Source organism: Sturnira hondurensis, unplaced genomic scaffold (genome assembly GCF_014824575.4).
Source record: "Sturnira hondurensis isolate 20B ecotype Veracruz unplaced genomic scaffold, ASM1482457v3 Scaffold0005563, whole genome shotgun sequence".
Classification (NCBI taxonomy): Eukaryota; Metazoa; Chordata; class Mammalia; order Chiroptera; family Phyllostomidae; genus Sturnira; species Sturnira hondurensis.
In genome coordinates this window covers 5,115,947-5,141,765 of record NW_028078194.1, presented here as the reverse complement: position 1 = coordinate 5,141,765, position 25,819 = coordinate 5,115,947, and the positions used below count along the sequence as shown (strand labels likewise).

Sequence of the window (25,819 nt, the reverse complement as noted above, 5' to 3'; positions counted from 1 at the left end):
ATGCCTGGGTTGCAGGCCAGTTCCTGGCAGGGAACGCATGAGAGGCAACCATACATTGATATTTCTCTCCCTCTCTCCTTCTCTTCCCCTCTAAAGATAAATTAAATCTTTAAATAAATAAATAAATAAATAAATAGTTTATTGATTGTGCTATTACAGTTGTCCTGTTTTTCCCCTTTATCCCCCTCCACCCTGTACTGCCTTTCCCAACTGCATTCCCACTCCTTAGTTCATGTCCATGGGTTGTACGTATAACTTCTTTGGCTTCTATATTTCCTATACTATTAACATGGATTGTACTTCTCTGCTAAACACTTCCTGCCCCGTCTTGACACCACATATAACTGCTCCTTACCCTGCTGTTGTAAGGCCCCATCCCCTATTCCCAGGACATTATGGGCAGTGCCAATGTTGAAGAGCTTTAAGTGAACTGGGTTTTAAAGTCCAACTCCAAACCTAGTGTTCAAAGTGAGGCTAAAACTTGGATGGGTATTTCTTTGTGGATCACAGATATACTTTAATAAAGTATGTTGCAGAATTCTAAGTGACTATAGTAGCTGTAGTAGATTTAATGTAATTACCAAAGGGGTCTTATAGTGTGCTTGGGGTAATGTCTAGGTTTCATGTGCCCAGCTTACAATAAAAAAATTCTAATGCCCAATACTGACCATGACACCATACACCTAAATCAGAGGCCAACATGTTACCCAGGACATCCAACTCATCCCATAGATTACCTTCAAGAGACTAATTATGTTTATTGGGTGAATAGATGAGAGGCTAAAAGAGCTATGCTGAGTACAGAGAATAGAACATGAGAAATACAAAGAGAATCTGGCTCATGACCCTAGCCAGAGCTAAATGTGATACAGAGGACCACAGCTAAAGCCAGAATGGGAAAGGCGGCAACACCTATGCATAAGATAAAAAGGCTAGTGACCCTTGGCAGCCCTACGTGAGCAGATCAGCCATGAAATGAGAGCTGTTAGCAGGAGCTAGCCAAATGAGGTTTTTAATCCAGAAGACCGTTCCTCCAGTTCCTGGTGAGACTACTCAGGAGTAAGGACACTGCCATAGGCATCATGTTGAAGGGAAGGAGAGTGAATATTCAACTCTACATATTAACCACAGTTCAATACTTAGTGTTTCTGCCCTCCTTTCTGGTCTACAAGTCTTTCCTGTAGCACTTATCTGAAACATGGGCTGAGCAAGTAATATTACTCCATCTAGCAAGTGAAGCAAACAAGTAAAAACAGTGCAGGGATACTAAGTGACTTGCCCAGCTGGACAGTGATAAAACCACACTCAGATCATCAGACTTCTAATCCAGTGCTTTACTCACTCTTCCAAGGTACACTAGTGTAGGTAGAAGACCCTGAAGATAGTGGAAGAAGCAAAGGCTCAAGCTAAGCTATTGGAGTCTAGGAGGCTTTAGAGGAGAAAGAAGGAGAAACAGAGGAAGGAATCGCTTGGCAAATAGAGTGTGTGGGAAGATTTGTCCAAGTATCAAGTTTGTGGGACATGGGAAATCAAGTTGGAAAAGCGGAAATGCTTGGAACTGCCTTACCTGGTTTTGGGAGCTATAACACCCCCCCCACCCACCACCATTGCTAAGGCTGAGTGAGCAACCTTCAGACCATAAGCCACTAAGGAGACCAAGCTTGTCACCCTGTCAGGGACACTGCCACTGCTCCTTTTACTTCACCCTGCCTGGCCTCCAATGCTTGATCCGTTAGCCAATGATGGGTGATTCCTCAAAGGAGCGATGACCTAAGACAGGCATGATCATGGGGAGCTTCCAGGGAAGGACTTGGGGTCTATGGAAGAGGGGGTGATGAACCCTTCCCCCTCAGCTTTGACATAGCCTGAGTCCTCATTCTGTCCGCAAGAAGTCTCCTAATCTCTTGGCTGCCTTACTTCCCCTGCCTGACTTAAGCCAGAAACAATGCCAGTGGTGGGTGCAGCCCTATGCTGGAAAGGGCAGGTTCTTTAGGGTGATCAGGCCTAATAAAGAATATGTAATATCCTGCAAAACCTGCTGTGTAGAATGTTCTCAATTCAATGATAAGGGTCCAAGCAGGAAGTGAGTTTGTTCCCCAAAGTTTTATGGCCATTTAGCTATCTGACCCTGACTCAAAATAGGCTCAGAGTTCTTTGTTATCTGTTTAATCCTTACTGCCTGATAATGATTAATGACCTTTACCTGTATCCAATAAAAGCCTGTCCAGGCTAGGATCATGGTGCTCTCCTCTTGAGAGGGTGGCCAAGGTTGTTTGAGGCTTGTTCTCCCCTAGAGAGAGAAGTCCCACCGTCCCATTTCCTCCACAGGACTTGGTAGTCCATGTGAGTATCTAATTGTTATGTCTCATCCATAACACTGTGGATGCTGTGGGCCAGTGTCCACGTCATGGAAATGGGCCAAATAAATAATTAGGATGTGATGTGGTGTATAATAAGGCATTGTTGTGGTTTCATGAGAACCAGAGTAGCAATGAAAGGAGAATTTTTAGTAAGATTAGTATGGCAGTGTGACAAGGATCTGAGTGGAAAGAAGAGTCTAGAAATGGGTAACCCAATTAGATATGGTTGTGATAATTCAGTTGTGAAGTGACAACTTTTAGACTAAGATGGTACCAGTGAAAATGACCAAGAATGAATCCATATCACAATAAGAGACTCAATGATTCAGTAACAAATTAGCTGTGGAAACAAAAGTACAGAGTTCAAAGTTGCTCCAAGTTCTGGGGGTCTGGAACAATGAAGTCCTTACTGAGATTAAAGTGTTTATTTTAAAAATATTGGATTTAATGTGACAGAAGGACAGATAAACAATTTGACACTTGAGATTATATCACAGCTGAATGGCTAGAGGTCAGTCTGTTCTATAACATACATTTTGAAGCATATGAATGAAAAAGGAAAAAAGTTATATTAGCTAGCACATTTGCTGTAATCATAAAACCCAAAATATAGCTTTCTTTCATATTATTTTATTAGTATTTATAAAATAAAAACAATTTATGAAAATATTTCTTTTTTCAAGATAAAGAAACTACAATCTTTGCAAAAAATACACACCCATAATTGTTACAATACATATCCTTGTGTATACCTTGGACATTATAAAAGTGTTTAAGAATCACACTCCATAAAAGTTGGAAGAAGAAACATCTTCTCCAACCTTGGTCATATATCATGACATTCAAGTATTTAAACCATACTGTGTAAATAAAACATCTCTAGTTTATAGGCTCAAAGGGATTTTAACTTTCAAGGCCCCAAAGGTTCTTTTATTGTGCAAGGTAAAGAACTGGGAGAGGGTGCCCTGAGAGTTAATTCACCTTAGGTAGGTCAAGCAGGAGTTTACTTTCCATACTCCGTCATGGAACCAAGGGGGAGGAGAAGGTCATGAAAACCCATCTTGGGCAGGTGCCCTCCCGGGCATCCCTATCTATGTAGTGTGGCTCCTACAAGGATTACTAATGCTTGAGCTCTAAATGCTCTGGTTCTATTATTACTTATGATGGTTGAAAATGATGCTTTTGCAACTCTAAACTCCAATATTGTGAATTAGTCTAAAGTTATGATAGTGTGACTCCCCTAACTAGAATTCATTTAGGATTTTTCAGGTGAGAAGCATTTGGGACCATCAATAAGCCCAAAATTCCCTCTTCGAACTATTAAAGATCCTTTCTTACTGAGACATAAACCTCAGAAGGCAGGTTCCTTCTTACTTTGGAAAAATTATGATGAAAGGGTGAGAAATAACCTATAATAATTGTTCAAATTTGAAGGCTAAAGATAATTATAGATGCTAGTTCTAGCAAAGAGCTGTAGATCATCATAGCTTCACCAACAAAGGGTTCATTGTGACAAAAAATCATCTGCATGTATTCTCCATTCCTGATTAAATTCCCAGGCATTCCTAAATATTCAATTCTCTTTTTAACTGCAGAGTATTGGCCTGATGAAGTTCCAGATATAAAATTTGTTGTTTGAATTCATGATGTTAATATCATGGTGCAGAACTGACATTTAATATACTGATACACTAGAATTTAACAATGGTTTTTTTCTCTATTCAAGAAACCACAAAAGTCAACCAACCATGGAATGCACGGGTTTTTACATTTAACATATAACATTAAGAATTATTACATATAGTTCCATAAGGGAAAAATTATAAAAATAAGTTTAATAGTATTACTGTACTTTAAAAAGTTATTTTAAAAATATATATTCCAAAGCCCTCTAAGTATTTGGCTTAGAGGGAAAGGGAGGTATCTATTAGGGTGAACCATAAGAAACTATAGTTTTTTTAAAAAGGTAAAATCTTGACAATTTCAAATGGTTCAATCTAATAAAATCCTGAGAAAATTTTATTTGGCATCACTCTATAAATTCAAAGGGAATTTATAGAAAAAAATCACATCTTTAGTGAGGGGGAAACACTTTAGAATAGAAATGTACACATTGGCCACACCAAGAGTTCTCTCTTACAATTAAAAAAAAAAAAACCCTTAGTTCTGTTTCAAAAAAAAAAAACAACAGCAGAAAATTAAAATTGTAGAATGATAGTATAGTTGCTAATGCCACTGAAAGAGAAACTATTAGTCAAATTTGGTGACTTAAAGACTTTAAAAGTTTACATGTAAAAATTCTGAAATGAAAAGGCACAAAATGGGCCAAAAGAATGGTAATCATTTATAAAAGCCTTGAAAATAAGGCCAATTAATTTGTATTATTAACACCATTAAGTAGGCACCTATTCCAAGTTTCAGCTTTGGCCTCCTAAATGGAATTATATTTCAAATGAATTTTCAATCTAATATTAATCATAGCAGCATTATTACCAGTAAGTTTCTTAGCTTCTACACTGCTAAAAGAGCATCTAAGATTTCCTCCCCACCTATATTCCATCATTATCAAAAACACACTTTAGAGCCATAAAAATTTTTGCAGTGTTTCTTTAACTAATGAACTGTCCTCTTACCAATACCACCCCAACAAAAAACAAATAAAAACAAAAAATCACTAAACCAAACCAATGGGTCATGCTTCATTAAGTGAAGACATAACCATATTTAAAAATGGTACTTTAGCTATAAAATTTATTAAACATAATCAATGAAGTAAATGTGGATTTTCCAGGTGTGTGCTATGTTTGAACTGGGTGACAGTGTACTTGTAAAAAAATACACACTTCAGTAAGTATGCTTCACTGGGAACTCTGGCACCATTTACGAAGCGCTGCTCCAGCAGTACTGGCTACTACACAGAGCGCTCCACCCACCGTCCACCACGTTGGTACATCGTTAAGGAAAATAATCTGAAAAATAAAAGCAAAAACTACATCCATAGTCCTCATTAGTGCTACTAATCCTGCTTTTTCTATTTGAACAGCTTTGGTGAGAAACACCTGACCGCCCAAACCAAACAGCCCAATTAGTATGAGAAAGAGCCTGTCCAGCCCACAGTATGGCAGACTCCACTCTCCTAATATAAAGAGGACAATGATGGTCTCCACGAGGCCAAAAATTATATAATACCAAATGCTCAAAAAGTAGTCCACAGACTTCCCCATTTTTCTGATGATAACTATACTCATGGCAGCAAACACGGCATGTCCAACTGATGCAAACGTGCCCTTCAGGTGCTCTGAATAGTTCTTATCCACCACCTCAGTGTTGGGACCGAACAAAAACGGTGGCCTCACGATAAGGATCACTCCAACGATGGTGAATGAGGTGAAGAGAACATCCCAAAGGCCATATTTTTCCTTGAGAAGTATGCAAGCAAATATAGACGTAAACACTGGACAGCTAAAAGAGATAACCGTGGCATCCGCGAGGGACGTTGTCTGGTAGGCGTAGTATATAAGGATCATGGCGATAGAACCGAGGACTCCTCTGAGAACGAGGAAGATTCGTTGATCTTTTGGGCCTATGAACCCAGTTCTGTAAATTCAAATGAAGGAATGTATATTAAACAAACTTGGTACTTGTTTTTAAATTACAGCCTTAATAAAGTAGTACTTTAGAAGTTTTAACTATCAAAAAATAAGAGAATAGCTAATTAAATATGATAATGTCCACAATTATATACCTTTAAAAGATGTTTTCTAAGTATAGCTAATGCCATTAAAGTGTTCACAGTATAAGCAAATATAATGCAAGAGAACTACATAAATAGTATAATTTGTTAGATATTTTTCTGTGTGTGTGTATATATATGTGTGTGTGTATGTACACACACACACACACACACACACACACAGGTACTTGCAAAAAGACAAAGGAAAAATATACTAAAATGTTCATTGTGGTTAGATCTGATTCTAGTATAGGTAATTTTCCTTCTTTATATTTATTTTCCCCAAATTTTCTAAGTATATAAATACATGAAAATGTGTTATTTTTATGAGAGATACAATTTCAAGATTTAGCTTCCCCATAAAAGAATACTTGGGCCTGGACAGTGTGCATTCCAAGTCTTGAGTTGTTTTATAAAAGCTGAAGCAATGCTACATTCTATTTTTGCCATTGAATGAGACAACTTCTCATTGTTCTCATTAGGAAAAGAGTTAAAACACACTGAAAAAGAACCTGTGGCATTCAGATAAAAAGCTACTGCAAGCTTTTTGAATTAAATATTTACTAAACAGGGTACTGTGTAAGTTCCTAACTGGGTGCAACCTGCTGATCTGTGCCAGGGCTGGGCATCTTTAGGGCAGCATTTAGGCCCAGGATGGAGACCCTGGGTCTCTGGAGTTAGAAACAAAAGTGTAGTCACCTTTGGTCCATACTCTGAGAAGCTAGCAGACTTCCATGATAGTGAAACATAAAATGGGTCAAACCAGATTAGCACCAAAGATTTAGGAAAATTCTCCTAGCCCTGGCCAGGAAGCTCAGTTGGCTATGGCGTCGTCCCCCTATGCCAAGATGGTAGAGTCTCTGGTCAGGGCATACACAAGAAGCAACCAATGAACGCATAAATAAGTGGGACAACAAACCAATGTTTCTCTCTCCCTCTCCGTCCTCTCTCTTAAACCTAGTGCCTTCCAAAGTGGGGACGATGACTGTGTTCGCATCAGTGGTCTACTGCCACACTGAGACATCTGAAGTCTTACCATTATTTTCTAAGATATTGTGACTTGTCCACATTTACACAGGAATTTCTGACAATATTGATCTTAGCAGATTTTCACCTTTTTCACAATATTGTCAGTATGCACAGTGAAAATTCTAAGTGAATATACAGTGTTACAGATATAAGGACACTTTGGTGGCAAGAAACTGAAGCATTTACTTTGGGATTTAAACATCTTTGCCCAAAGAGAAAAAGAACCAGGCAGCCAGGAGGAACCCAACTGGTCTCTTCTCCCAGGGTTCAACAGTGTAGAGATTATAACAGTATGAGGAGAATGTATGTGGAGGGGTTCCATAAGAAAGGGAAAGAGGGGTTTGGTGAGGAGAGATCAGAGAGGATGGGAAATAGATAGTCTTCACATATTGTCACATTCTATACAAAGTGCTCTGATCTACAACAAATTTCATTTGATCCTTGCAACCACAAGGCAGAATAGAGGACAAAGAATATCATTCCCTCCAATTTACAGATGAGGACACTGAAATGAAAGTAGTTAAAAAGGCCCTCCTCAAGATTACCTTTCCCCTTTCCCACATCATCCTGGGGTAAGACCTAAGTAGTATTACTGTAGCCTTCAGTCTGCCCTGGTAGCAGAGCAACCTGTTCTACTTAAAGTAACCTCTGACACTAGGAGACACTACCACTTCCTCTTGTTGACTTTTTTCTTCCAAATACTAGTTATACCAAAGCAAAGAAGGGAGAGTGGCACAAAATGGGTAGAATTATACAAGGAAAGTTTTGTTCTCAAAATAAGGGGTGGAGAATAACTGAATCTCTTTCTCCCCCATTTTTGGGCATGTGGTTTGTGCTTATGAGCATCTTCTTTAGGTGGTATCCTTATGACTTCTCATTAATCAGAGCCAAAGGGTGTAAGGACTAGTAAATCTATGAGAGGGATAGAGCAGATACTATAGAGTGAATAGTTTGAGCAGGTCAAAAGATTTACAACCATTTATTAATATCGTCTACTTTGCAGTTAAGAAATACTTACTTTCTGTATATTAAGCAAGGGATAACGACTAACATTTGGAACACACATCGGAATGCACTAATTTCTACAGCATGGAGGTCTTGCACTTTTTTAACAAATAAAGAGCCCACTGAGAAAAGGAAGGCAGACAATAATGTGTAAAACAAGCCAAGTCCAGGACAGGGTGCTTTCTTCTTGGCTTCTGAAAAAGATTAAATTCTGGTTAGTCCTTGCTTCCAACTGTATGTTTTACCATTTTCACTTAGAAATTGAGAAAAATGGGACAGTGTTTATGGCTAACAAACTATAAATATTACCTCCTAAGCATATCCATTTTTTGGATTGGAAACATTTTTCCCACCAAGATGAAGAACCATACACAAAGGAAACAGTTTAAACCTGCTTTCCCCTGACTGGTATGGCTCAGTGGGTTGGGTATTGTCCCTCAAACCAAAAGGTCACAGGTTCGATTCCCAGTCGGGGCACATGCATGGGTTGCAGATCAGGTCCTGGGTTGGGGCAACCCACTGATGTTTCTCTCCCTCTCTTTCTCCCTCCCTTCCCCTGTCTTTAAAAATAAATGAGTAAAATATTTTTTAAAAATAAGTAAACTTTTTAAAAATGTAGTTTGACCCTATAAAATGGATTTCCTTTGGCTTACTGATCATCCCTCATCTATCAGTCAAAAAGAAGTAAAATGCTTGCCAAGCCAGTAAGTGTTATCCTTAGGAAATGCCTGTCAAGGAAGCTAGAGAAAAATGCTTCCGAATTATATTTTATATCATTTCACTGGGAAACTGGGCTTTATGAAGGAGTATTCTTTTCTGGAAAACAGTTTATACCTGTGGTCTATGGCTACTTGTTGATTATCTGACTTCCCGCATAAGCCTGTGAACTCACCCAGGGCTGGGACCTCAGCTGTCTTGTTCATGCCTGGCACATGGAAGACCCTGAATAAGTATTTGCCAAATGAAAGAATATGAGAGAATTTCATGGAAAGATGCAGAGTGTAAAGCCACTGGCAAGAGCATGATGTAGAAAGGCACTCTGTGTTGTTATTTTGAACCATTAGTCAAATCTTCATTTAACTTTTCCTGGTTTTTAACTTATCTTCCATTTAGAGTATACACTCCATGAGGGCAGGGGCTGGATTAATTCCCCTTCCGACCCCAAAGTACTCATTTTTAAATTAGGATTGCCATCTAATTAATACCAACTTCCAGGCTTGATCTAAACCAGGAATCTGCTGCTTTCTCCAGGCCATCTAGTGTCCAATCTACTAATGACAGTCTGTATGAGCATTAAACTTTTATTTACCCACTTCCTCTGCTTCGTTGCCTAAGACAGGATTAGAACCAGCTTTTGGTTGCACCTCCTGGCATTCAGGGGAGAGCAAAATGGAGTAGTGTAAGCAGGGAACTCCCTGAAAAGCCAGACACTGAAGAATACGTATATATTTTTTAACTAACACACACAAAAAAGGAGAGAATAAGAAGTAAACACTACTGGCTCTCATAAGCTAAGAGTGCAACAGAGCTACAGGATGTGTGGGCATGTGCAATTTGTAGTAAAACCAGGATCGTCATTCCTATGTAGGAATTCACAGTGTGCAATTGGGCTACAGAACAATATGGCATACTGATGTGTGTATGTTTTTAAATGCCATTCCCTCAACACCAGGTGATGTATTTCAATAACTAGTGTTAGCTAGATACCTTTCCCTACATGTGAAACTTTACAGATTGGGACCAAAGTGTGGTGATGCAGTCTTTCTGGTGACATTCTATAGCCTGACCTTTGTAGTAAAAGATACCATTCTGGCCAGAGACTTTCTACCTCTTTCTGTTCTAGGTGCACACTGAAGAGAATGACTTTGAGTTGGCAGTTGCCATGTTACAGGTTATAAGTTTTAAGTGCCAGAATCCTCCACATTCTGTTCTGTAATTATGTGCTCAGATATTGCAAAAACAAACTGCATACAGCCCTCAGCCCATGAGAAGAAAGCATTAGAAGACTTCTAAGTTAAGCACCACAAAATACATGTTTGACTGTGGTCAGCCTTAGAATTTAGCTTCTGGAATTTCAGAATTCAGGTCCAAATAAAATAGTTTTTCTTAAAAGACACCCAACCCTACACCCTCAAACAGAACAGAATGAGAAGATTGAGAACAGAAAACATCACTCTGGTCTGTATTTCAAGGATCTTCTTCTCCAACCTAAACTTTTGAATTTTTTTCCAGGAATATTTTAACATGCTAATTTAACTCTTTGGGAACTTAATTTCGCACCTTTTGCTCTGATTTTCTTTTCCTTAAAACACATACAGTCACGTATTTTCTTGCACTTAAGGCCTACGCTTCCTGAGTGGGACAGGACAGTTGTTGTAAGGCCTACCTAAATTTGAATATCTGTTAATGAAGGTGAGAACTGGTTCTGCACAGAAAAACCTCAGTCTTACTGAATAATAATTTCAATCCTCTCTGTCAGTGGATAAGCAAGACAGCACCGTAATCCAGAGGGATTTGCTTATGTAATAATCTTCCACGTCCATATCCCACTATGAGTATTTCTAATAATTTAGTAACTAAATATTTCAAACTAATTGGCCATAGTGCAATTTCCTGAGAAGAAAACAGAAAAGTTGCTCAGTTTCTCTAATCTCTTCTTTAAACTGGTGATTTGCAACTCTGTTTGGTAATCAGAACTAGTAACTTTTAAAACTTTATTCCAAGCCCTATCCTAGACCCACTGAAACAGGATCTCTGCAAACTGTTAAAAGCTCTACTGGTTTGACAATCACTGCCACACTAAAGAACTCATTCCCTCCAGAGAGATATGAAGCACAGACCTAAGATGACAACTCCTGGATTCAGTCTAAGACCCACGCTGTCCCTCAGCTGTCTCAGGGTAGATGTAGATGTATAAAAAATGGTGAACAGTTTCAACCTGAACTTGAAAACGAGCTTTGCTGAGATAACCAGTTGATTCAAGAAGCTAAAATTATACTGTAACAAAGTTCAATGACAACAGAACTGTGTTTTCAAGTGTTTCTGTAGCAATCCTGTTTTGGGGATATTTTCTGTTTACTTTTGAGTAACTATTACTACGTCTTATTGTTGGAAACTTTCTTTATGGTTTTAAGGCCCCCAAGATTCTTAAGTGCAATCACTTACATTGGTTTGTCTTTTTGCCATGTGCTTCCTGAGTGAGCAGTATTCTTCCTCAGTTCACAAACAGGGAAAACATGCTTGCAAAGACTAACTCAGCATTCCACCAGAACGACATTTAGTCATAGAGTGACATGGTGAAAAACTGACCTCTTCAGGAGCTGCACATCTGGTCGACCCAGCTTAAGGCAATCCCTGCTCTAGAGGCTCTAGCCCATGCATAAATTGTTAGAATTCTGATAATTTCTGTTAGCATTTAGGGCAAAAATGGAGCAAGAATCATCTTCCTGGGGGTTCTCTCTCAAAACTGGAGAAAGTGCATATAAAGGAGAGAACGTGGAGTTAGGTAAGAGGCATGAAAATCCTGAGTCACACTTAAGGGAGGCAACTCAGAGGTTGAGGTGCAGGCTGTGTAACTTGGTCTTGAAAGGACATCTGCCTGTTACCCTCTTCTTCCAGGAAACTGCTCCAAGTGGGTGGTGGAGTTCAAGGAGAAATGTGCGTGAGGCTGGTAGAAAGGGCTCTATGCTGGGTTTCTAGTAAGCTGGTGCTACAGAGACCTGTGCCCCGTCTCACTCACACAGGTCAGATTTTCAGGAAAACAAAACAAAAAAGCCCAAAGCCCTCACTTTCCTGAGCCTCACCTTTCTTTACTTTTTTTGCCCATATCTTTTTTTAAATTTATCTTTATTGTATTTTTTTCCATTATCATTTGCCCCCTTTATATGCTCTCCCCACCAGCTCAGCGACCACCACACTGTTTCCAGGTCAATGAGTCCTTTTTCCTTTTTGCTCAGGGCCTCATTTTTCTCCTTTATCAGAGTAAGATTAAGGGTTTTTCACACGGGGTCTTTGGCTTTGGGGACAGGCCCATGAACGCCTTAACCATGTAAGGTTGTGCCTGTCCTCTTGTGCATCAGTTGCTAAAAAAAAAAAAAAAAGTCCTCCTGACCCCAAAAGGTCAAGAATCAGTGATCCCACTCAACTCAATTCGGGTAACACCATCTACCACCGAGATCACTTTTCATGGTCAGCTCCCTCCCAGCCACGCCGGCTGTAGGATGGCCTTTCTCGCTGACCCTCCAACCTCCGACATCAGCCCAGGAACTCCAAACTGCAATCTGATTCCTCGGTCTTGCCCCGCAACACTTTAATTATAGGAACAGTTTAGAATCCAAAAAGGGTTCCCAACACAATCAGAAACTTTCTCCGGTCTTCGCACCGGCGGGTACTGGGGATTTCTGCTTTGCTGCCCCCAGGTGACAGCCCCAGGGTTCTCCAGAGCTCCGGGCAAGGGAAAGTAGGTGGTCGCGGTCTGCAATGCGTCCAGGCCCACGGCTGCAAGGATCCCCGTGCTGGCACCCGACAGGTCCCCCAAGGGCGAGACCCGCGCCAAGGTCCACACCCCGCACTCACCAGGGTTCGCGCGAGAGCTGCAAGGCGAGGGTCGGCACAGCCAGCACCAGCCAGAGTGGGGGTCCGGTGTTTCCACTTCCTCAGTGGCTGTCGGCTCCTCGCTCGCACCCGAGGGCGTGTCCCCTGTCAGCGGCAGACCCGGCTCCTGCAGCTCCGTAGCCCGGGCGCTGTCCACCGGCCGCATTGTGCAGCCTGCGACCTCCCCGCGGCCGCTCGGCGTCTGGCGCCGGCAGCCGCGGCTCGGGGGCCAGGCTCTTCCGGCGGCGCCAGTGCGCCTGCGCGCACGTGGTCCTCCTCCCTCTCCCGGGGGATGGGGCTTGTCCTCCCCTGCCCTCACCTCCAGCTCACCAGCGGGAGGTCACTGCCTCCGTGGGTGAAGCTACGGTGGCCTCAGCTAGCCGGAAGGCACCCACCTCTTACCTGTGGTCTGGGTAGCCTGGCCAGAGCTTTGGAGTCACTTTTTGCAAAACACACTACACTCCTTTCTGTCGTTGGAGAAAGGGAGGTTCTGCGGCCTCCTCTTGGGGCAGGCCTTCTGAAGATTAAAAGGGTGTAGTTTTATTTATCTGTGTGGCCATATATTAAGCACCTCTGGGATACTCTGGAGACCTTGCCAAGCACTGTGCTTGTCTTTGAAGGATCAAGAGTTTGTCCCCCATTGCCTCATTGCCACTCTTTCAAGGAGGGTAGAATTTCACTGGTTTTAGATTTTAAAAGGGTAGAGGTGGGGTGGGGTGGATTAACACAAAACCATTAGGAAAATGTGTAAGACTGGGCAGAACTCACTTATACGTTCTTTGTAACAGCAGGCATTTATTATTGGTTCTTCCTTCCCTCCCTTTTGTTTTTAATGGAAACATCCTAATTTGATGAAATGGAAAATTCCAATATCCTGATGTCATCACACTGTTAAAATCAAAGATATATGTCATTTGCCCCCAGGACTCACTAATAGTCTCTTTATATAATTCTTCTTTCATCTCTTTCCTTGCTTTAAATGTGAAAGGACAGTGTTTGAGCCCTGGCCCTGTGGTTAAGTTGGTTGGAGTGGCATCCTATATACTAAAAGGCTGTGGGTTTGATTCCAGATCAGAGCATATGCCTAGGTTATGCCTTCCATCTGTTATAAGAATGAGTGGCCAGAGGGGAAACAAAGACAGGGAGGAGCAGGGACACATGTCCCACCCACCGACTCAATAGTCCTTAAAATTCTATGTATCTTTTCCATCATCTAGGAAAGAAAGCCTTTGAAACAGTGCTTTCATCCCAAGGCCTGAAAGGCTGGAAAGGGCTTATAGTGCCCAAAGGAAAAGCCCATTAACATCTTTGGGTATGAACTGCCACCCCCCAACCAAGGCTGGCACCACCTTCACCTGTCAGTCAATACGTAACTTTTTCACCCCATCCTGCCAACTATGTAAGTCCTCAGAATAAAGGACTATAGGTCTTAGTGCTCTTGGCTCTCTGGTTGCCTGGCCACCTGGCCTTCAGCCATGCACATGCTTGCCACCCTGGCCTTTGGCTGCCCTTACTTTTGCTGCCCTTACCCTGCTTTACCCTGAACCTACGCCTTTCACCCCACCCAACTCCTACCTTGAGAAGGCCAGTTCTCTTCCTTGACAATGTAAAACCCTAAGAAACCCTGCTTGCACACTAATACATTTGCTGTTCTGTAATTCTTTATGGCATTGGCGAGAAGAACCAGGTTTCTTCCAGTAGCAAATCCCCAGTTGGGCATGAACAGGAGGCAACCAATTGATAGTTCTCTCTCACATGGGTGCTTCCTTCTCCCTCTTTCTTTCAAGTCAATAAACATATTTTTTAAAAAAAGGACAGTGTCTGGGCAAGGATGAACCTGTCTAAACTGTTCTAGGTCTGAGCTTATTAAACAGGAGAAGTAAGGCCTTTCCTCAGGTATTTGCACAAAGTGGTTCACAGTTAAACAGTATTGGACTTGAAATCAGAAGTCCTGGGTTCTTTCTAGCCTTGATTACATCACTGAGTATGTTACTTTGGGCAGTCACTGCTTTACTATTTAAAGCCTTAGTCACTTCATTTAATTAATAGAGGTAAATGTTTCTCTTTCTACTTTGCAGTTTTTATGCAAGTAAAGTGCATTGGTGTAGGCAAAAGCACATCATCTAGAAAGCACTTTGCCAGATATCAAGGTATATTTTTAACTAGGATGAACATAAAAGTTATCCTCCAAACTTGAACCTTTTGTTGTTAAGAGTGAAAGGGGAAGGTCTTTTAAAAATTTTTCAGAGCTAGCATAAACTGGGACTGTCCTAGTCAAACTGAGACAAACCATCACCTGAATTCTAATTTGATTAACATATATATCTGCCTTGTCTTAAAAGAATTTAAGGCTGCTTACAAAAATATATGCTATTGATTTTGTTGGTGGTGGTGGTGGGGTGGTGTTTTAGTGGGGAAATTAGAGGGAGGGGTGGTGAGGATGGTCATGATTATGAAGCAAGAACTAAGAAGCTTCTCCAAACATCTAGAAATCAGGTGCAGTTTCAAAACTACATTCTGAGATTTAGGTGTGCAGAAGGTCTGAAGGATCCCCCTCTTTGAACAGTGAAGCTGATGGCCAGCACATGGAAGGAAGAAAGACTCAGGGTGATTTGAGCGAGAAGTACCTTGACCAGTTTACTTTCAACACCATCCTCCGAAAGGTAACAGAGAGAGAAAAGAAAATGTGTACCACACCAGCGTTGACTAAGGTGACTAAAGGATGATGGGATGATTTTAGCCTTGTCATTTATGTCACTTTAACTTTTCTCCCCTCTGCTGTTGACCTTGATATATAAATGGTATCAGCTATATCATTCTTCCATCTTAGCTAAACAAACAAGAGCCGTGAAAACATAAAAAAGTAACTGGTAAGAAAAGTATGGACCAGGCTAGAAGTAAGAAATGGCTGTTGGGGCTCCACCGAGCAGGGGTGTGGCGCAGTTAAGCTCTTTGAGCACTGTTATTTCAAGGCTCTGACAGCAGTGGCATTGAGCTGGTGAGAAGTGGCTTTTTCCCAGAGTGCGAAGGATGGGACCGAAGTCCTGTCTGTTGGAGTGAGTTGGGGAAGCCAGCTTAGAGCCCACTGCAGTGCTCTGGGTGATGTTCTGACTCAAGCAAGGCAGCAGAGACAGAGAAGAAAGATTGATTTTGAGGGAACTAAGAGATGGAATGGTCAAGATTTGTTGACAAGATGTGAAAGAGTATTGCTTCTGTACACAAAATTATTCAGTGTTCCAACTGAAACTCTTCTGCTTCTGAAGAAGTTCAGTCCTTCAGTGAGAAACAAGCAGCTTTCACTGTGATGCCAGTGACCACAGTGGGGGTGGCACACCCATTGTTCTAATGCCAAGAAGGAAGGTGAAAGTGAAGGACAGGTGGGTTCTAGCAGCCTCATTAACAAATGAAAGTCCAAGATCCTCACCATTCCAGGGTTGACGAATGGAGACCTCCAGGTACTGAGGGAAGAGTTAGATTCCTGCTGTGTACTACTGTTTGCGTGTCAGGTATGCTCTTACATGACTGTAGTGTAAGCCTTGACAGCAGCTTTTTTATTTCAATGACAACTGCTTAATTGAACTTTGATTGCTGAGGCATCCACTTCAAAGATGTGTCTATTCCAAAGACAGCTATCTAGGCCAGCCCCTGGAGTAGATAAACAGCCAGACCACCTCCCCTACTGAAGCTCCTTTGTTTTAGATCTCTTGGTTGATTTAAATAGCTGAAATCATTTGGGCAAATTCCCTACCCCGCTTCTGGGTACTTTAAATCTTGCTATCATATTTTAAAAGTCACCAATAAAGAGTGAGTCCAGAGACCCTAGGCCCTCACTCTTGACCCCAATGAGAGCAGAACCCTAGGCCCCCACACACATGCTCTCTCTGCCTGAGACCTCACTGTATGGCCTCAGATATAATTTCCAGGCCCTGTGAATAATTAACCTTTATTTTTTCAAAGTTTCCTGGTGATTATTACTGAGGGGTGTCTTGCAATCATAATAAAAACCATAAGGGTGGGACCAGCTACGAAAGTATTTGTTGATAGGCTGAGATCAATATAAAACAGTGAGACATTGGTAAATCAGGAAGTCTCTTTTCCTGGTGTGTCTATCTGATTCATACTAGAGCTAAACTGTATTTTGGTACTGATTTGAAAGACTATCTTCCCCCCCCAAAAAAATTTATTTTCTTACCTTTACAGCTAATGCAACTTATGACTTTGAAAATGGCAGTTTGTTCCAAGAAGTCATGTCTAACATTTGTGTTTTGGGGAAAATTAGTACTGTGGAACATAAGATCATAATTCTAAATAACCTTGGTGAATGAAAAAGGGAAGAAGCATGAGAGGTGGATTAGCATAAATGTAGGTTGGTATGTTGGCAAGGCAAAATAAACTGAGATGACAAGAGCTGACTAGAACTATAACAACAGCAACAACGAAATGACAGGGTTAGTTCCTTTAAAAAAATTAAACATAGAATTACCCACCTCTGGATATATTCTTAGAAGAATAGAAGAATAGAAGAATAGAAAGTAATCCCACCTCTGGATATATTCTTAGAAGAATAGAAAGAAGGGACTCAAACATATATTTGCACACCCATGTGCAACATTATTCACAATAGCCAAAAGGTGGAAACAACCCAAATGCCATCAACAGATGAATGGATAAACAAAATGTGGTCTATACATGCAATGAAATATTATTGAGCCTTGAAAAAGGAATGAAATTCTGACACATGCTATAACATGGATAAACCTTGAAAACAGTCTAAGTAGAATACACCAAACATAAAAGGACAAGTATTACATAATTCCATTTGTGTAAGGACCCGGAATAGTATAATACACAGAGACAGAAAGTACAATGGTGGTTGACAGGTACTAGCAGGAAGGAGGGAATGGGGAAGTTATTGTTCAATGGGTACAGAGTGTCACTTTGGGATGATGAAAAAGTTCTGTGGATGGATAGTGGTGATGATTGTACAGCAAGGTGAATTCACTTAATGCCACTGAAATTTACTTTAAAATGCTTAAAATGGCCCTGGCTGGTGTGGTTCAGTGGATTGCCTGCATGCGAGCCAAAAAGTCACCGGTTTGATTCCCAGTCAGGGCACATGTCTGGGTTGCAGGCCAGGTGCACAGTTGCGGGTGTGTGAGAGGCAACCGATTGATGTATCTCTCACACACCGATATTTCTCTCCCTCTCTTTCTCCCTCCCTTACCCTCCCTCTAAAAGTGAATAAATAAAATCTTTTTTTCAATCCAAGGAAAAAATTTTAAATGGTTAAAATGAATAAGTGTTGTATTGTATATATTTTACCATAACAAAAAAAGTTTTTTAAAAAATGCCAAGGAAAACCCTTCTGAGAGTATGCAACACACAGCTAATAAACCAGCAAGGTAGATCCAAAGATGAAGTAAACTGGAGTCTCTATACAGACTGAGACATGCAAAGTATTTCCCCCAGGCCATGCTGTCTCATGTCAGTGCTGGCAGATAATGACAGAGGTAGGATGTCAAGTGTAAAATAAGGAAATAATAGGAGCGCAGGAGGCATGGTGTGTTCCAAGCTTCTGCAAGTTGGCATTCAAGTACCCCTCATAGCTAAAAAGTGTGAACTTCGAACTCTGAATGTTAATTTCTGGAAATGATAATTAAGCCCTTTTCAGAAATGAGAACTTTTTTTGCAGTCCTATGTCTCTGGAAAATGTATGTCAATTTTACATTCTGTTCCCTAATATATTTATCTGAACACCATTTTTCATGTAACTTATTCAACTAATGTTGTTTGCCTGCCTACACTGATCCATTTACAGTTTTTAGCAGAGGCAGACAGGAACAAAGGAGACTGAGCTGCAGGCAGTCCTCACAGTGACTGGGGTGGGGATGATGGAGGAAGGCAAAATGATGCTAGCATTATCTAGCTTTGTGCAAAGCCCAGGCCCAGTGGACTGTGTCTTTAGCTTCCTGTTCCCTCCTAGTTTGATACGCTGGCCTAGGACTCAGGACACTGGGTTTTATGTGGTTGCCCAGGTCTGGCCAAATCTGCTCAGCTCTGTCAACCTCCAGTTTCTCAGTGTGGAATTCATAGAGCTGAATCTGCAAGCAACACTGTTGGGTAGAGACTTTGTCCAGTGATTCCTTGCTTTCCTACCCTCATCTGTTCCCATAGTGCCAAAAGTGGCTCCCATATAAATGATTTCGAGCACCCTGCAGAACCTGTATCTTCCTGTGGGAACTTGCTTTCTGTTGATTCTTTGGGAGTGAGAGTGCCTGAACTTGAAACTTGGTCCTCGATGATAAAAGTGCAATATAACGCACTTTAATCCTGAATTTGTTATAATTTGGGATCTGGATTCTACCCAGTGTACATTTTAATAATTACCATTTATTAGATGCTCAAAATATGCCAAGCACTATTAAATACATCATTTCATTTAATTGTCAAGTGAGGTTTTTCAGGCCACTTAGCATAAGGATTAAAAAGCAGGGCTCTGGAGTCAGATTGCCTGGCTGCCTTACCAGCTGTGTGACTTCAGGAAAGTGAATTAGCCTCTCTCTGAATCTCTATTTTCATGTCTATAATACAACCTAGCAGCTGTGAGAATGAAATAAGAAAATAATGTAAAACACCAGATAGTAAGTACTCTTTAGGAAAAAAACAGGTGTCCTCAGCCATCCCCGGGATCTGTCTCTTGCTTTAACAGGGTTTGAACAGAACAAACCCAAGGATGCCCCTTCTTCCAGCCTCCAACCACCTCCAACCTCTTTTCCAGTCGCCACCTTTGGAACCACCTCAACCATCCTCAGTCTCTGAGACCAGCCAACACTGTTTTTTGTTTTTTGTTTTTTTACCTTAACTTCTCATTGCCAAACAACCATGAGCTCCCAAATTCATCAGAATTATACCACCAAGGTGGCTGCCACCTGCTGGGCTTCCTACATCTAACTGCCTCTGGGCTTCTATTTCAACCACAATGGTGTGACTCTGGAGGGCATGGGCCACTTTTTCCGAGAATTGGCCAAGAAGAAGTGCGAGGGTGCTGAGCATTTCTTAAAATGTCAAAACCAGCAGGATGTCCACATTCTCTTGTAGGATGGGCTGACACCTTCCCAAGATGAGTGGACTATACTCTCAGGATGCCATGGAAGCTGCCTTGGCCTTGGAGAAGAACCAGAATCAGGATTTTTTGGATCTGCATGACCTGGGTTCTGCCTGCACAGACCCTCATCTTTGTGACTTCCTGGATGAGGAGGTGAAATTCATCAAGAAGGTGGGTGACCTTCTGACTAACACCCTCAGGCTGGGTGGATATGTCTTTGAAAGACTCACCTCAAGCATGACTAAGCCTTTGGAGCCCAGAGGCCTTTGAGAGGCCCCTCTGCATTTCCCTGCTGTTTGGCTTTTGCCTGAGGCTCTCCCTGAAACCACTAGGCATCCTTTTAACCGAGCTGGAGCCTTCTCCCATTCATTGGACCAAATGGAAACAACAAAGTTTTTGCAGTTAAAAAAGAAAAAAAAAAGAGGTGTACATTCTCCTATCCTCACTCTACAGAGGAGAAAATTGAGGCTCAGAGATATTAAACACCTTGCCACAGTCACACTGATTGTAGGGCAGAGATAGGATTGGAACTCAGGAATGTCAGAAGTCAAAGTCATGCCCCAGATGGCTCTATTCATCCAGAGGACTTGGTTACCAGGCCTGCTGGTTTCTGAGAGAACCTCCTCAGAGCACAGTTTTTGTTTGTTTGTTTGTTTGTTTCACATTACATCCTGACTTGGACCTTAAGGCCATTGCTATGATAACATTCTATGACTACTTGCTCCATTACAGTGATGCTGTGTAGTTTGCTTTTGGCTTACAAATATGTTGTAGCATCTTAATTTTCTTGGAGTAAAATGCTATAAAACGAGGAAGAGAAGCAATTTTTATAATGCTATTAACAGAAGTCAACCTATTATCTACTATCAGAACAGTCACACTTCAGTGTCCACAGCTCTGATCTCTGTTCATCTCACTTCTGTTGTCTAAAGCTGGGGATCTTGGCCAGGACCCACTAGGGTAGGGAGATTTTATAGGCAATTTGCTGAGTGAATAGGTACCCTCAAATAACACAGGCGTGATTTTAGTTCCTTCTTGGATCTTCTGCTTGTCTGAACCATTCTGTTTTCCCTCCACTCTCTTGCCGTCTGCCCCATGTCTCTTTTTCCATTAGCAAAGTTGATCTTTTTCCAACTTTTCATGCTAGCTAACAAAAAGGGCGAAATGCCAGTTTTTAAAAATAAGAGACCTCAAAGAGGAAGAAGACTTCAGCAAAATGGCAGTGAGTAGAGAATTCCAATATTAAACCATAAAGCATTACCCACTTAAGAGGCAAACATCTGTACACACACACACACACACACACACATACACACACATAGTTCTGGGCTACCACAACCAAATCAGAAACAGCACTAGTCTTTTTATAAATATATTTTTAAAAAATTACAGCTGACATGCAATATTATATAAGTTTCAGGTGTACAGCCCATGATTAGACATTTATATAACTTACAAAGTGATCACCCTGATAAATCTAGCACCAATCTGACACCATATATAATTATTACAATATTATTGACTATATTCCCTATGCTATACTTTACACCCCTTGACTATTCTGTAACCGCCAATTTGTACTTCGAAATCCCTTCACTTTTTTCACCTATTTGCCCAACCCCATCCCATCTGGCAACCCTCAAAATTTCCTCAGTATCTATGAGTCTGTTTCTGTTCCGCTTTCATTTGTTTGTTTATTTAATTCTACATGTAAGTGAAATCATCTGGCATTTTTCTATCTCTGTGTGGGCCCTTTAAGAGGAACACCTAGGACTCCAGAAGCCCTATCTCACTTGGCTGCAATCCCTGCTGGCTTTTACAGCTAGAAGTTTTGGGGACTTCTCTTCCTGGCACTGGAAACCTGGGCTGGGGGCCTGGTGTGGGGTTGAGGCCCCTGACTCCTCAGAGAAGACCTCCACAGCTGAGATATCCCTCCTGATTTTTATCACCCACACCCACGTCTCCACTCCTACCGATTTCGATATGGCTTCTTCTTTAATTCCCTAGTTGAAGGACTTCCACTTCCATTCAGCCAGATTTCAGGTGGTTCTGAATGATGGTGGTTCTGTGGTTTAATTGTGGTTTTGATGTGGTTGTGGGAGGCTCCAAGCACTGCATTTACCTTCACCTTGACCAGAAGCACCCGTACTAGTCTTCTAAAGCAGCAGCAGTTTGACCTTCAGTGGTGGTAAGGACAGAAATTTCCATTTTTATCCATTTTCAAGGATGTTTCCTTAACCCTTCTACTTGCTCAATATAGTTTTTTTAAGTTATAGGACTAGGTTCTGAAGTTTTGTGCACTATTTAATACATGATAAATATTTTAATAGTACAGAGGGTATACTATGAATAATGAAATCTTTTTTTCCTTCCCCAATCCCACTTCTTAGAGGCAATCACTGTGAATAATTTCTGTTTTGAACCCTTCTGGTGGTTGCCATCATACTCTTACACACTCTTAAGTCTCTAGTTAATGATTTATCAACGATATATTTGTTTTATTCTGCCTTGGAAGATGAAGAATTTTAGTGCCCTTTACCACCTCCTACTTTTCCTTGTTCCTGTCATATCTTCCTGATCAACTGGTTTCTAGACAAGATGGAAACATGTTTGACTTTGGGATAATAATGGTTACCTTTGTCAAGTCCTTATTCTTGCTAGAAAAGTAATGTTGTGACATATGATATATGATAATTTCTTTAATCTTCATATCTATGTTAGTGAATAGGCACTACCCCCCCCCTTTACAGGTAAGGAAATTGAAGTTTTGGTTAGTCATGTAATTTGCTCAAAGACCTGTAGTTACTAACTGGCACAGCTAGATTTAATCTGGTCTTTCTAACACTCAAGCCCCCATTCTTCTTTTTATTTATTTAGTTTTTATAAAGCTCACACAATGACTTTTTTTTCATTGCTCTTAGAGAGGAAGTAAGAGAGAGAAACATCAATGGGAGAATGAAGCATCCGTTGGTTGCCTCCCATACATGCCCAGACTGAGGGTCGAAGCAGGAACCTACGCATGTGCCCTGACCAGGAATTGAACATGTGACCTTTTGGTTATGGGACAACACTCCAACCAACTGAGCCCCACCAGCCAGGGCCAGGCCCAGGCCCATATTTTTAATCATTACTACCATAGAACAACAAATGCCTTAAGGCCAGTGTAGTTCTTCCAAAGTATTTCCTTCTTCCTGAAAGTTGTATATGTATCCACATTTATAATATTTAAAAATAAAGCAGATGATAGTTATGACAATGATATCTTAAAGAATGGGAGAGGGGAAATAGAAAGTTATACAGTTCACCATAGATCCATTTGTTATTTTGTTCAAAATAGTAAATTATCTTTTAAAGAGATTAAAAACTGAGGAAAAATATTTTTACATATATTCAAATATTTACTGTCTCACTAAATTAAAATCTCCATTTCCTCAACTGAGCAAGACTGTTATGCTTTGCTTGGGTTCATCTCTTCGCCAGCATTTAGTGCTTTTTATATCTAAAGGCAGGGTAATTATAGAATATACCACATTTGTTGCACTTCTCTCAGAGATTACAGTCTTGTAAAGATGTTGTTCAGCATCTATAATTAGGTGTTTTTAGTACTTTGCCCATATATATCTATATTTTGTTTATGGCAGGGGGACTAGGTTAATACCAGCAACTCAATTACAGCCTGAAGTGAAAGTCCTGTATCTTCAGAGTTTTCATCTAATGAAATTAAGATCCCATTGGTGACAGTTATACTGAAAACTCAGAAAATGAGATGCTCTTATCAAACGGCAAGGCCACTTTTGGTTTTGATTCGTGCAGACACATAGTCTTCAGCCAATAAACCAATCAAGTCTCTCATAGCTTCTATACCCAACCAACATATTTCTTCCACTCTCCTTTCTTATTGGTGGATTAGTGTAGATTCAACTACTTGCTTATTACCATACTCCTACTGTTCTTGTAAAGATTATTCTGTAATGTTACTACTTATCATGTAGGACCATATACCAAAAACATTTTTGAAGAGGGACATTTTATTGGCATAAAACAGTCATAAAAATTCACAAATAAAAAGCATGCAGCTGAATTAAGGATCACAATTTGAACACACTCGTATCAAGAAACAGAACATAACCAGTTCTATGTAAGTCCCTACTTAATGTTCTTCCTCCCTATCTCTATGTCCTTCCAAGAGTAACTATTACTATCCAGACTCCTAAAACTATACATTAGTTTTGTTTTTAAACTTCATATGACTGGAATGGTACAGTATGCAATCTTTTTTGTGTGGGGCTTCTTTTACTCAATATTTCTGAAATCCACCCTTGTTACTGTGTGTAGTTGTAGTTGATAGATTCCCCTTCACTGTATGACATTATATTGTATGGATATATTATACATCATCAATACTGACTATTATAAGGGGTATCACTATGTTTATAACTATAGTGTCTCTTGCCCATTTAACATATTTCCATTGCAAAATCCTGGAGAGACTACTGGATCTAAGTTCCAAATGGATTATATCATACTCTCTATATATTGAACTCTGTAACTCAAATTCACAGTAATTCACAAATATTTATCAGCTGTGTGCTATGTGCCAGATACCAGGCTAAACACTAAAGCAGGGAACCCTTGAGGATTTTGCAATATATTGAGAAGAGGTAGACATATTAACTAGATAATCATAATATTCTATAGAAATAGTAATATGTTACAGAGAGCTATAACTAGGGTTTTGTGAAAATTAAATTATATAGCCCTGGCTGGTGTGGCTCAGTTGGTTGGGTATTGTCCTGCAAAGCCAAAGTTTGCTGGTTCAATTCCTAGTCAGAGCACATGCCTGGTCATGGGTTCAGTCCCCCGTCAGGGTGCCTACATAAGGCAACCAACTGGTGCTTCTCTCCCACACTGATGTTTTCCTCCCTCTCTTCCTCCCTCCCTTCCTCTTTCTCTAAAATGAATGAGCATGTCTTTGGGTGAGGATAAAAAAAATGTTTCTAATTAGATTATATAATTGTTTAAACATTAATTTTTTACAAAAGGCTGACTTGGCCTATATTAGGGGACTAATCTTCTGGAATTTCCAGAGTTGTCTTTACAGATAATTTAGATAGATTTAGAGAGATGATAGAAAGTCATTCTTTTCAAAGGGTCTCACTGTGCAGTCAACTGAGAAGATCCTATTATGCATCAAAGAAATACCAATGTCGTTCCCACAGGCTTTTCTTCTTCTTTTCTCCTTAAATGCTCTCAGCCCTTTTCATTTCTTACTTATATCCTCTCTCAACCAGCTCATCCTTTCCTTGTGCTTTAACTACCACTGGTGTCTGTCCATAACCCTTGTATCTTTAACTCTACGCCAGTCCTCTCTATTAGCTCATATTTAACTACCTTTCAGATACCTCCACTGGCACGTCAGCTGAACAGGTCCCTACCCAGACAGACTGCTGCTTCACAGTCCTCTGCTTCTTCTCTTTCCTAACCCAGTGGCACCACTCCCGTTCCTCAGGCTGGGAGCTACTTTAGGCAGTCTCTCCCCCTTTATCCTCCACATCAATCAATAAGGCTTGTTAATTCTACCTTGTAATTATGTCTTGAAGCTGTCCACTCTCTTTATTTCCATGCCCACTATTCTGTTTTAAGGTCTTTCTGTTTCTTTCTGGATCATTGCTTCCTGATTTCAATTTTATTCTTCATACCAATTAATCTTCCAAACCCTATTTTTTAATGCAAATCTTATCATATTATTTCCCATCTTAAAAATCTCTAATGATACTCTATTACCCAAAATATGTATCCTAATTGTGTATTGTAATAGATTAAAATGTGTCAGGGGAGGCCAAGGATGGGCCAGGTATATTGCCAGTCACAAGAAAGTTCAGCCTTTACCCCAGTGTGCCATACATGTTTTCATTTTCCATATATGACACAAATGGAAAGGGTAGAAAGAACTGGCTCCAAGATTAAGTTCAGAGTGCAGACACTTGCCGTCTT

At 40.6% G+C, this 25,819-nt stretch overlaps 1 protein-coding gene across 1 annotated transcript; it reads right to left on the bottom strand.

Moving 5' to 3' along the window:
- Window positions 1-4,938: 4,938 nt before the first annotated feature.
- On the bottom strand, window positions 4,939-12,957 carry SLC35G1 (solute carrier family 35 member G1). Its single transcript, XM_037047395.1, has 3 exons — window positions 12,703-12,957; window positions 8,141-8,321; window positions 4,939-5,957 (listed from the first exon to the last, which is right to left on the bottom strand). The coding sequence occupies exons 1-3, from the start codon at window positions 12,884-12,886 to the stop codon at window positions 5,219-5,221; spliced, it is 1,104 nt and encodes a 367-aa protein (XP_036903290.1). The 5' UTR covers window positions 12,887-12,957; the 3' UTR covers window positions 4,939-5,218.
- Between the last annotated feature and the right edge of the window lie 12,862 nt (window positions 12,958-25,819).

What these genes read in the sequence shown, in the direction of transcription:
- SLC35G1 (XM_037047395.1), bottom strand. Translation starts at nt 12,886, where the DNA reads ATGCGGCCGGTGGACAGCGCCCGGGCTACGGAGCTGCAGGAGCCGGGT. An exon ending in CAGCTCTCGCGCGAACCCTG is followed by an intron (nt 8,322 to 12,702) that starts GTGAGTGCGGGG and finishes AATCTTTTTCAG; the next exon opens with AAGCCAAGAAGAAAGCACCC. An exon ending in CCTTGCTTAATATACAGAAA is followed by an intron (nt 5,958 to 8,140) that starts GTAAGTATTTCT and finishes TTGAATTTACAG; the next exon opens with AACTGGGTTCATAGGCCCAA.